The sequence below is a fragment of the Salvia splendens genome, chromosome 14 (assembly GCF_004379255.2).
Source record: "Salvia splendens isolate huo1 chromosome 14, SspV2, whole genome shotgun sequence".
NCBI classification, from domain to species: domain Eukaryota; kingdom Viridiplantae; phylum Streptophyta; class Magnoliopsida; order Lamiales; family Lamiaceae; genus Salvia; species Salvia splendens.
Window position 1 is genome coordinate 27,246,753 of NC_056045.1, and position 12,909 is coordinate 27,259,661.

At 38.7% G+C, this 12,909-nt stretch overlaps 1 protein-coding gene and 1 pseudogene across 1 annotated transcript; both read left to right on the forward strand.

Moving 5' to 3' along the window:
- On the forward strand, nt 1-3,937 carry LOC121766031 (annotated as a pseudogene).
- A 1,070-nt stretch (nt 3,938-5,007) lies between these two features.
- LOC121765298 (protein MODIFIED TRANSPORT TO THE VACUOLE 1-like) lies at nt 5,008-10,468 on the forward strand. The gene is made up of 5 exons (XM_042161387.1): nt 5,008-6,643; nt 7,129-7,878; nt 8,067-8,222; nt 8,681-9,634; nt 10,076-10,468. Exons 1-5 carry the CDS (start codon nt 6,437-6,439, stop codon nt 10,115-10,117), a joined length of 2,109 nt encoding a protein of 702 aa, XP_042017321.1. The 5' UTR covers nt 5,008-6,436; the 3' UTR covers nt 10,118-10,468.
- Nucleotides 10,469-12,909: the final 2,441 nt, after the last annotated feature.

Here is a 12,909-nt window from a genome sequence, read left to right on the forward strand (position 1 = left end):
CTCATTCTGCCGCCTGCTTTTCTAATCTCCGCCGTCTCAACAGTGGCGCCTCTTTTCTTATTGACACGATTTGCTCGTCGTCCCTCCATTTCCCTCTTCTCTGGTTATTTTCCAATTTCACATTTCATTCCTAGAAAATCGAGGTTAATCTTCTTTTCTTTACAAGTTGTTTATCCACTTCAAGTTGCTCTTATGATGTTAATCTGCCTGTGGATTCGATTGCTTGATTTTCGTGGACTTTTCTCGCGTTTTCCCCCCTAATATTCTCTTATGTGTTGATATTTGTGTTTTGATTGAAACAGTGGATTGGGGTGAATTTTGTTTTTTACCGGCGTGTGTTTATAGTGTTGAACAATGAAATTGGTGTAATTTGTTTCTGTATTGATGTGGTTTGACTTGATCTTATCCTGTTTGGGGGCGTTATGTATTGGTTTGTTAGTATTTACATGTGAATTTAGCTGCCCTTATGATTTTCAGATGCGATTATCGGTATTTGGTCTTTGCATATTTGTTAATCAGATCAAATATCTTGGGTTGAGTTTCTCATTACGGCCTTGAATTGCAGTTTTTGTGTGTTAGCCGGAAAGGATATGGCGGAAGAAACTGGAAAAAGCTTTGCTCGAAGGGACCGTCTGTTGGAGATTGAGTCACAGGTCCAGAAATGGTGGTCCGAGGGTGATGTGTTTCGTGCTGATGCGAAGGACTCCCCACCCAAAGCCGGGGAGAAGTTCTATGGCAACTTTCCATGCCCTTACATGAATGGGCATCTCCATTTGGGGCATGTATTTCCCTTTCGAAGCTTGTATTTCCCTTTCGAAGCTTGAATTTGCTGCAGCCTATCATAGATTGAGGGGTGCTAATGTGCTGTTGCCATTTGGTTTCCATTGTACTGGGATGCCGATTAAGGCTTCTGCCGATAAGCTCACTAGGGAGATTGAGAAGTTCGGATACCTGCCTGTGTTTCCAGTTGTGAAAGATGAGGAAATTGCTGTGCCAGAGGCAAAGCCCGAGGGTGAAAATTAAGGAGGGAAAAATCAAGCAGGTGGTAAGTTTAAGGGTAAGAAATCAAAGACTGTTGCTAAGACTGGTATTGTGAAGTACCAATGGGAGATTATGCAGAGCTATGGTCTGACTGATGAGGAGATAGCCAAGTTCACAAACCCATATCATTGGCTGACCTTTTTCCCGCCTCTGGCTATTGATGATTTGAAGGCTTTTGGGTTGGGATGTGATTGGAGGCGCACATTTATCACTACGGATATAAATCCGTATTTTGATTCTTTTGTTAGGTGGCAGATGAGGAAGTTGAAAGGATATACTATCTATTCACCATTGGATGGTCAGCCCTGTGCTGATCACGATCTAGCTTCTGGGGAAGGTGTTATCCCGCAGGAATATACTCTCATAAAGATGGAGGGTGTTTCACCTTTTCCACCTAAGATGAGTGTTCTGGAGGGGAAGAAGGTGTACCTTGCAGCTTGCAAACAAATTGTTGGGTGTTGCCAGATGGAAAGTATGGGGCCTATGAGATTAATGACACTGATGTGTTTATTTTGACAAAGAGAGCAGCTCTGAATTTAGCTTACCAGAAGCTGTCTCGTGTTCCTGAGAAACCGACTTCCTTGGTTGAGTTGACTGGTCAGGATCTTATCGGCTTGCCTCTGAGATCCCCGTTAGCATGTAATGATGTTATATATACTCTGCCCATGTTATCAGTGCTTACGGACAAGGGTACCGGAATTTTCACCAGTGTTCCGAGTGATTCTCCTGATGATTACATGGCTCTCCATGATTTGAAGGCAAAACCGGCATTCAGAGCCAAATATGGGGTGAAGGATGAGTGGGTTGTGCCGTTTGAGATCATACCCATCATCCACCATCCTGATTTTGGTGACAAGTCTGCTGAGAAGATATGCATTGAGAAAAAGATCAAAAGCCAGAACGAGAGAGAAGCTTGATGAGGCCAAGAGAATAATCTACAAGGGAGGGTTCTACGAGGGAACCATGATTGCCGGAGAGTATACTGGAATGAAAGTTCAGGAGACTAAGAGTTTGATTAGGGCGAAGCTTCTAGAGCTGGGGCAAGCTGTGGTCTACAGTGGGCCTGAAAAGAAAGTCATGTCAAGATCCGGGGATGAGTGCGTTTTTGCGTTGACTGATCAGTGGTACATCACATATGGAGAAGAAGAATGGAAGAAGGCTGCAGAGGAATGCTTGGCTGGGATGAATCTGTACTCAGAGGAGGCATGCCATGCCTTTGAGCACACCTTGAGCTGGCTGACTCAGTGGGCCTGCTCACGAAATTTTGGGCTTGGAACTCGTATCCCTTGGGACGAGGACTTCTTGGTGGAGTCTCTGTCCGATTCGACTCTTTACATGGCATATTACACGGTAGCTCATATTCTGCAGGGAGGCGATATGTATGGAGGCAACCGGTCTTCAGTGAAGCCAGAGCAGCTGACTGATGAGGTGTGGGATTTCGTGTTTCTTAGCGGTCCCTATCCTAAATCCTCAGATCTTTCTTCATCTCTTCTTAATAAGATGAAGCAAGAATTCGAGTATTGGTATCCGTTTGATCTCAGAGTTTCAGGGAAGGATCTGATTCAGAATCACTTGACCTTCTGTATTTATAATCACACTGCAATTATGCCCAAGCATCATTGACCTAAGGGGTTCAGATGCAACGGTCACATTATGTTGAATGCTGAGAAAATGTCAAAGTCGACCGGGAACTTCAGGACAGTTCGTGAAGCTATTGAAGAGTTTTCAGCTTATGCCACGAGATTTTCACTTGCAGATGCAGGTGATGGAATTGATGACGCTAATTTCGTTTTTGAGACTGCAAATGCTGCAATTATGCGTCTGACAAAAGAAATTGCGTGGATGGAGGAAGTCATTGCTGCAGAGTCATCCCTGAGAAGTGGCCCGCCTGCTGTGTATGCTGATCATGTCTTTGCTAATGAGATAAACATAGCAGCCCAGGTGACGGATAAGAACTACAGCGAGTGCCTTTCCGGGAAGCTCTGAAGACTGGCTTCTACGATCTTCAGGCAGCAAGGGATGAGTATAGGCTTTCTTGTGGGGCAGGAGGAATGAACCGTGACTTATTATGGCGATTTATGGATGTCCAGACACGCCTTATCGCCCCAATTTGCCCACATTATGCTGAATACGTTTGGAAGGAGCTTCTGAAGAAGGATGGATATGTGGTGAAAGCTGGGTGGCCTAAGGCCGATGCACCTGATCTCACCCTAAAGAAAGCAAACAAATATTTGCAGGATTCCATTGTCTCTATGAGGAAGCTTATGCAGAAGCAGGCTTCTGGTTCAAAGAAGGGTAAAGCTAGCGCACCAACTATCCAGAATAAGCCCACAGTCTGCTTGCTCTTTGTAAACGAGCAGTATGACGGGTGGAAGAAGGAATGCTTGAACATACTCCAGAGGAAATATGATGCTGCAACTGGCACCTTTGCACCCGACCAGGAGATCCTTGCTGAGCTACAGAAGAGTGAAGTTGGCCAGTTGGGCAATTTCAAGCAAATACAGAAGCTGTGTATGCCGTTCTTGAGGTTCAAGAATGATGAAGTGAAGGCTGTTGGTGTCCACGCGTTGGATCTGAAGCTTCCCTTTGGCGAGATTGAGGTTCTGAGGGAGAATCTTGAGCTGATTCAGCGGCAGTTGGGGCTTGAGCGCGTAGAGGTCTTGTCTGCAGCGGATGCTGATGCTGTTACTCGTGCCGGGAACCATGCGGCTGTTTTGAAATCAAACCCGCCATCACCGGGAGTCCCTACCTCAGTCTTCTTGAGCGAGGAGTAGGAAGGAGGTAACTATATGTTTTTGTAGCATGGTTTTTGATTCTCAACATTCTGTTTGTGTTTATTGACAATCGATTTTGTATGACATGTTAATTTATTTTATTTTATTTTATTTTCCTATTAGCTCTCTCTTATGCCTTGGGTTTCTTCTCTGACAATGATTTTAGAAGGCCAAATCTGTTACTTCCGCCGGAAACGAATCAGCTGTTACGGTTGTCTTACAGTCCCTGTATTTGTTTCCCCTTTTTGAGGCACATCTCTTAATGCGACTGAATATATGTTTCCAGCCAGAAACCATACTTGTTTAGTTTTTGCAATATCATTCTATTGAACAGGAGGATTATTGAATTTGTGTTTACTCATTTTAAGCATCGAATCTATGAGATTCCAGCACAATATATCGTAAGCTAAAAATTAAACGTGCATTACTGTTCCGGTGTGATTACGACCATGATATTGTGCTTTGTGGGTATGCATGGAGCTCTGAGATATATTAGTTTGTCGAATTGGGTGGTGTTTTTTTTTGTATTTCTTCAAATCTTGTTGCTGAAATTACACAAGATATATGCCCCATAATTTTGGTGTGTAGCTTGTTCCTGTGAGCAAATAAGAATCTAGAAACATGAATGCCAGTAACACATTGTTTTGAGCACTTGAACATCTATCTAAACACTTAGTAATAACCAACATGGTAATCCACCCCTAGCTAATCAGGGGTATCTGCGAATTTCACAGCGAGAAAATACGCACATAAATGAAAACTTTTATTTATGTGAAATAAGTAGAAAATGACTTGAAACTAAACGGTTTTTAGAAGAAAATGAAAAATTATAAAAAATAATTTTCCACGCGTATTGCCACTTCGTATTCCAAGTGATTGTATACAAATTTGAGGTGCAAGAAAATTTGTTTAAAGAAAAAGTGAATTGCTTGATTTTGAGATTGTGGGTAATTAGATTGATAATTCTTGCAATCCAGATCCTTTGAAAGCTTGCACTTATTCAACAATCACTTCTTTTTCGTTTTTTCTACAGCCTAATATAGATTGAAACAATTGAAATGAGAATAAAGCAACCCAACAACTGTAGAAGATGTCAATCACCTATTCCATCTACTACAGATTATGAAGTTCAAAACTTTATCACAAATAAATTAAGGTGTAAGAATTGCTAAACAAACTTTGTTTGAATTTGAAGAATCGAAAAGAGGTAAACAAAACTAGGTAAGCAAAATACTGAAACACCTCATATTATATGAAAGGCCAAATCAAATTAGCCAACATAGCAACTGATTCCAGGAAAAAGTAACATAACAGTTGCAACTCCATTTGCAAAAAGAGAGATCATTCAGTCTTGAAGCTATCTTTTCCTTCAACTTTCAGAACTGATCAAGTCTTCTCATTCTTGTTGCTTATTTCTCACTCTCCATTGTCATGAATGGTACCTTTTCTAACACATTGCTTCTTCGGATCAAATCCAATTGCATCATCCCTTTTACACATATCATCGAACGGTTCTTCCACATTACATCCAAAGTGAACATATAATAAATAAAGAATTGTTAAAAAAAACATTGGTAAGCAGATTTAAGCAATGGAGGTGGTAATTTCAATTTGGAGCAGAATTGGGGAGCATTAAAATGGCCGAGGCTTTTATCACCAAGAATGAGAAGGAAACAAGAGACAGGAAGAAGACGGTCGACACATCCTCTGCGCTATCATCCTCTTCACCGAAGCAGGCCAGAAAATTGTGGTGAATTTCTTCTTCTGATTGTGGCGTAGCTTTTAATTGTGATAAAATTAAGGATTGGGCAAGAAGAAAACGTGGAAAGAGACGAGCGAATTTGCAGATTTAGAGTAGGAGCGGTAATTTTCTGCATTCCTAAGGGATTTGATGGTTGCGTTTGAGAATTGCAGAAGAGATGCGTGAAATTGATTTTAGAGAACGGAGAGAAGACGTGGCTGAGGGCGAGGAGATAGTCGTGGCTGAGGGCGAGGACGAACCCCGCGGCGGAGGCGTGCCCGTTGACCGCCGCGATTGTTGGCATCGGGAGAGAAATTAGGTCCTCCACCAGGAGACGGAGCTTCTTCGACATGATTTTTGGCCGGATTCGGGCCGGGTCGGATAGCGCCCAATTGAGATCGTAGCCGTTGGAGAAGAACTATCCCTGAGCTGTGGTGATGAGAGCCGTGGCGGAGAGAGACGATTCTGACTTTACCCGGGTGAGCTCCGCCCGGATTGAGTCGATTAGCTGCGGGTTGAGGCGGTGCTGGTCGTCGCCGGTAATTGTGAGGATGAAAACATCGCCGCGTCTCTCCAAACTGCACATCGCTCTCACTGTGTCAAGCTGAGTTCCCTCTTTTCATTTATATAATCTTTTATTTAAAAAAAATAACTAAAATATTATTAAAAATGTATTTATTCAACAAAACCCCCAATCCACTGTTCATTTTATTTCGATGAACATAGGCCGCTAATAATTCCTGACTACTCGATCGATCGAGGAGTAATTCGTTGAACAATTGATTTGATCGATTGTTGAATCGAGTGGACGGATCTACCGATCGGATCGGCTGACCGATCTGTTTATTTGGCGGAGCGAAAGAGGTGATTTTGGGGAAGAATGGAGCAGAGCAGGAGGGCGGTGGAGTCGTACTGGAGGTCGAAACTGATCGACGTTGCGACTTCCGACGAGGATAAGGTCACTCCGGTTTACAAATTGGAGGAGATTTGCGATTTGCTGAGGTCTTCACACATCTCTATTGTTAAAGAAGTGTCGCAATTCATCCTTAAACGGCTCGATCACAAATCGCCGATTGTTAAACAGAAGGTTATTCGATTATGCTATTCGTTGCTTAGCTGTACGGAAATTTTGTTTTGATCATCGTGAGCTCTTTTGTTGATTGAAATGGTTGATTTTGCGGTTATTTTTGTGCGTAAGCATAGTTCTATGTGCTGATCTTGTACATGGTTAGGGTTAGTTTTCTTTCCTTCAAGTTATCTGATACACTATCTGTGCCTTGAGCTGCATAATCGTCTTGACATGCTTGTTTGTTACTTCGTTATGTTGTTTTCAAAACTTCTCATAGCATTTGAATCACTTGGGTGAGGGATTCAAGTATGCAACCAGATCTTTAGCAGAATATTGACATGTTGAATAAGTGTTGGATGGATTGGCAGCATTACTGAGAACTATTGTATGTATTAATATCGATGTCAGCTCCTCTGGTGAAGAACTTCTACCAGATTTAAGTTCTTCAATCCTTGTTATTGTTATGCCAACAGAATCCGATGTGTTATTAGTTTGTTTTTCAGGCATTAAGGGTCATAAAATATGCTGTGGGAAAGTCAGGTGCAGAGTTCAAAAGGGAGATGCAAAAGAATTCTGTTTCAGTACGACAGTTAATCCACTACAGGGGCCAGCCAGATCCTCTGAAGGGTGATGCGTTGAACAAGGCTGTCCGAGAAACAGCCCAAGAAACATTATCTACTTTATTTTCGTCAGATGATAGCGTGGCTGCTCCTACAGAAAGCAGTCTTCGCAGTCGGATACAAGGTTTTGGAAATACCAACTATGAAATGCCATCAGATGATAGAAAGTCGTTCATCAGCGAGGTTGTTGACATCGGAAGTGCTACAATTAGACAGGGATTTAGTAATTTGAAACAATCTCCTTCCATAAGGAAAAGTAATGACACTGGAAGTTATAGAAGTCCAAATCTTGAACGATCTTTGACGAGAGAAAATGATTCTGATAGGTATGAAGATATTGGGTCTCGTGCCGAATATAACAGCTCTTCTCGCTTTTCAAAAAATGCTGGTACTGGAAGCTGGGGTGAAGAGAGTTCTACGAGTCAGTCAGAAACTAGTAATGGAGACCCTGCTTTGACTTATAGTCAAAAAAATCGTGAAGAGAAGTTGTTGGAGACCGTAGTGACATCAACAGGTGTGCGCCTACAGCCTACACGAGATGCACTTCATGTTTTCCTGGTGGAGGCCTCAAAATTAGATTCCAAATCATTAGCGCATGCCATTGAAATTAAACTGAGGTCTCCTATGTGGCAGGTTTGTGCTTTGTACCATTGTTTGTGGTTAACATTATAACAATAATTTGATGATCATCAATGTTGCAGATGCTTCGTATAAATTTTTGTACTAGTTATAAGAAACTTTCTAGTGAAATATAGTGCTCTAAATTATCATGTCTAATATTTTCACTTACTGGATTTTGATAAAAATGCCCATTTATTTAGGTCCGCATGAAAGCCCTATGTGTCCTTGAGGCACTATTGAGGAAGAAGAATGACGGGCATTTTTCAGTTATTTCTTTGTACTTCAGTGACAACAAAGATGTTGTGGTGCAATGCTCTGAATCTCCCCAAGCATCTTTGAGGGAGAAAGCAACTAAGGTGAGATTTTACTTTTTTAGTCCCATTTAGGTATCCTCTAGTTCTATCTTTCGTCTTGAAACTTAAGTGAGTGGAGTTTGAGTGAGAGAAGTAACCGGAGATATCTTTAGCACCCTTCCTTTAGAATTTCTTTGAATTTTTATTTCATGAAATATCATTGTGGTTTGAAACATGGAACAATGATCACATAGAATTATTGGTGCACTGAAAATACTGAAGTGAAGTTGCAAGGATACAAGGTCATGATAAGATGACAGATACAAGGTACCTATATCTAGGATACAGCTGTGTGCCTGTATCTAGGAACTGGGTCAAGTATGTAACTGGTGAACTATCCACATAAGAATTACTCTATTACTATTTCCCAATAGAATTACATACTGTAGCTACAGCAGAATTAGTACTTTTGGCTTCTCTCCATTTCAGAATAAGAAATTTGTGATTTTTGATGGCTTCAGGTATTGAGTCTTCTGGGTGGTGAACAAAATGGCAGTGGAACCAACCATTTTAAGCAATCGACTAAGATTCATCAGCCTTCAATGATACCGGATATGATAAACACTGATGACCCAGATGATCTTCTTGGCATGGAAGATCCACAAAAGGCAGCAAGTCAGCCAAAAGTAACAAATGCACCACCATCTGTTCCTCCGCTGATCAATGACTTACTTGGTGACAATTTCGACAATCATGAGAGCACCAACAAGCTGAACTTTGACGATGACCCTTTCGCAGATGTCTCCTTCCATACAAGTCAAGATAATGACCGTGTTACTGATTTATTTTCTGGGATGGCTCTTGATATGTCTGGAGCCTCAGAGGCCCGCATAGCAGCTCATAAAAATGAATCTGAACCATTCAACCTATTAAATTCTAGTTCCGAGGTCCTCATGGAGCAAGGAACTTCTAGTGAATATGCTACCAACTTGATGGATGGCATGCCCATGAATGGAAATGATTCCTCTGCAAAGAAAAATGCAAGTAGTGATGACATAGGTAGCAACATTTTGGGTTCGGTTTCCAGTGCAGATAATCGAAGTCCTAATGTTGCTTTAAATAATGCATTCCCTTTGCAAGCTTCTGAGATGAATGTAAATGCCATGTTCCCCATGGGTGCTATGACATATAATACCCCTTCTGGTTTTGGGTTCAATCCCGCATTTGTTTCTCAGCCGATGAACTATAGTGCCATGGGGAGTCACTTTGCTCAACAACAGTTTCTAGCTGCAATGTCCAACTTACATCAACTAGGGAATCTACAATCCAGTACTACTGTTAATTCTCCTGGATCTGTAGGAGGGAATGCAGCGCCCCTTCCAGATATTTTTAATCCCGGCATAGCTACCCAACCTCCAACTTCATTGATGAATGGGTCAAAAAGAGAGGACACAAAAGCATTTGATTTTATTTCGGTAAGTTTTTATTGTTTCCATCTTTCTGTATATCATTATTGTTACAGTACTCTCCATTGGGATGCTTCAGTACTCGACAACTCCTTCAGTTAGTCTTACCAGTTATCATGACATCTTGATCTTGTGAAAATCATGTATTTTGTGGTGATGGTCTTTCCGGGCCTATTAGCTGTAGAATGGAGAATATTCTTTTGCTTCCAGCGGTATCTAAGTGTCAGCTAGTATGGATAATAAGACCTTTGAGAGTATGATACAAATGAATACATTAAAACTTTTAGAATCTAGTATTTGTCTGGAATCTCATAGTACTTTCCTTTCCCTTTTTTTTCAAACTGAACCGATCTCCTGTTCGAGCAGTTGTAACCTATGCTCCTGACCTCTACATATTGCACGATGGTGATAGTTGTGGAAGTGTTTTGCTCACTTGTGTTGGTTTTGTAGGATCATGTGGCCTCAGCTCGTGACACCAAGCGCACGACTTGATTCATTTGATGTATGCGGATTTCTTGCTTCGTGACATGGGTTCTTACTTCTTAGTGAAGCAGCCCACAAAAAAGATGCTACCTTTCTTGAATTGAACAAAAGCAACTGTGAGTAAGTGTTGTTATTGAGACTTCAAAAAACAGGGTAAAATCGAATTCAATTTCATCCGAAGGCAACTGCGTGACCGATGTTGTGTGAATGAATGTTGCTGCTTCTACACTTGTTTTGATCCTAAAATAGTGCAGTCATCAAATGACTGTTCGTTGTTGTCTGTTTTTATTTTTAATTTTTGTACTTTTATTTGTAATAGCCCATTGAGCTTATTGCCTGATAAACTTTTTGCAGTAATAATATTTATCTCTTGTCAATAAAATAAAATATAACTTGATAAATTCAATACTAAAATTAAGCAGTGAAAATTGATAGCAATAACCTAAAGTATATCAGTCAAACTAAAGTGATTAAAATGTTATACAATGCACGATATCAGTCAAACTAAAGAAAGTTATACAATGCATAAAAAAGTGACTAAAATGTTAAACTAAATAAACTAATGTATATCTAAAGCATTGTCTTACTTGCTTGGTATTATGGTGTACAACTAGATCCAGCCTACAAATTTAAAAAATGAGACAGCATCCCTAAATTGATGAAATAAAATACGAAATTGAAAACCTTATCGAAGTCCTAATTCGAATGATACAGACCTTTCCTCTCTATCATACCTACAAATGAGATACCAACATCTATCCCTCATTGGGAAAATAAAATAAAATAAAATCAAATCATAATTTGAAATCTTGGGGCAACAGACAAGAACAGTTGCCTTCTTGAATTTGCATTAAAAATATTAATAATTCCAATAGATGAATTAGAATATGCGATATTCCCTTGACATAGGGGACTGGAAAGATGCTGAGTAGTGTTGTATGTGTGAAATTAAATAATACCATTATGAGAAGGATGATAAATGTTGTTCACGCAAAAGAGAAAAGATTATTATTTTATGATTTTATTTTATAAAATAAATTTAAATTATTAAGAATTTGTTAATACTGAATAATTAAATGTATTTGAGTGAATTGAAACTATTAATTTATGTATACCTACTAAAAAAATTCGTGTGTTTTAGTTGCATAATTTTATTAAATTAAAAGCACAGTATTTTTTTGTAATTTTGGCCAAAACAAAGGTGGATAAGCCTATGCAATAATTAAGTTAGTTGGAATCTAATAAGAATTAATTAAAAACTACAACCATGACTCTATTTATAACCTTATCCTTGTCGAAAGAGACACTACATGCACTGTGCTTGCTTCAACAAGGACTTCAATTTTATTGTATTTGCAAGTCATGACATTACTTTTACATTTTGTCAAAAAGTAACATAGGATAGAAGAGTTTTTTGGTGAAGTCCTTGTAGTGATACAGTATTGGAGAAGTAGATGATGGGAAAGTGTAAACATAGATTAGTTTCTTTGGTCAAAAATGGTTGTCCAGAGTGTAATTATTTTGATAGCAAAGTTTATTATGTTAAATGTATTGTGAAAACATGTTTAATTTTGTAATTGTCCACTTGAGAGTAGAGTGTTGAATGCATGTAATTTAATTATGATCGATTCAACTTTGAGTGAAAGAAGAAATTTAAAAAGTGAAAATCATTAGGTCATACATATTTTTCGTGAATAGTATAAACATATAAATTGAGTTTGCAGCTTTACCGTTTTGAATGAACTGATAATACACTTTTTAATCTCTCTTTAAATTCGAAGTTAAATGAATCATTGCATACGTCGAACACTTTGCTCTAAGACTGCAAAATTAAACACGTTTTCTCAATACATTTAATTACATTTTGTCATCAAAATAATTATTACTATCACGCTTACCACTATGGACGACAACCATCTTTGACCAATAAATTCTTCTATGGAATATCTTTTGGACCCATAATCAGGTCTTGTCATAAAAGATTGTTATAACACATAAAGAAGTTTTATAAAAATAAAATTCTTCCAAAGAAATGTATTCAGAATCTAAGATAAAGGTACTCCTACTAAATACACCCTTTTTGGTAGAGATACACTCATAAGCGCTACTAATGGTGGACCCAAAGATAATTAAGGAAATTAATAGGAGTACTATATTTAATATTTAAATACTGTAATTAATGTTATTATTAATAGTGCAATTAATATCATAATTACCTCGTTAATGGTTGCGGTTAAGGTGAGCTTTGTAATTACATAAAGTATCGGTATACACCGATCCATAACCATATCGAAAGGTCCAGTTAAATATTTAATGAAATTTTTCATACTGAAGATTTTCATACTATAAGATATTTCTTGTTATATTATCTATAAGTATTAATTTAGTTAGATTTACATTCCATTTCCATAAGTAGTTCTTGAACTATTTATTGCATGTATACGCAAAAATTCAATTTTTACTATCTCTTTCTATAAAAAATTAATACCATTAGTTATTGTTCATGTATCTTATAGTACCAATAATTATTTTACTACCCACGAAATAGTAGTACTAGTATTTAAAGAAACATTTGTTGCAATGCTCAAAAAATGAAAATAAAAAAAAAAATCAAGCAACACTTGCACATATGAGAAGTAATGATGGATGTGTACTTTTGAGATATTGTGTAGTGGTCCAACAATATAACTCTGGAAAGCATAATAATCCAAAATATGAAGAGGGCTAAAATGAGTTTAAAATGCTTTCTATATTTTGTTCTATTAATAACATGCTTTACCAATGATTGATTCACAAATACT

Coding starts and splice junctions, on each gene's coding strand:
- LOC121765298 (XM_042161387.1), top strand. CDS start 6,437: ATGGAGCAGAGCAGGAGGGCGGTGGAGTCGTACTGGAGGTCGAAACTG. Junction 6,644..7,128: donor CGCCGATTGTTAAACAGAAG/GTTATTCGATTA, acceptor TTTGTTTTTCAG/GCATTAAGGGTCATAAAATA. Junction 8,223..8,680: donor TGAGGGAGAAAGCAACTAAG/GTGAGATTTTAC, acceptor TGATGGCTTCAG/GTATTGAGTCTTCTGGGTGG.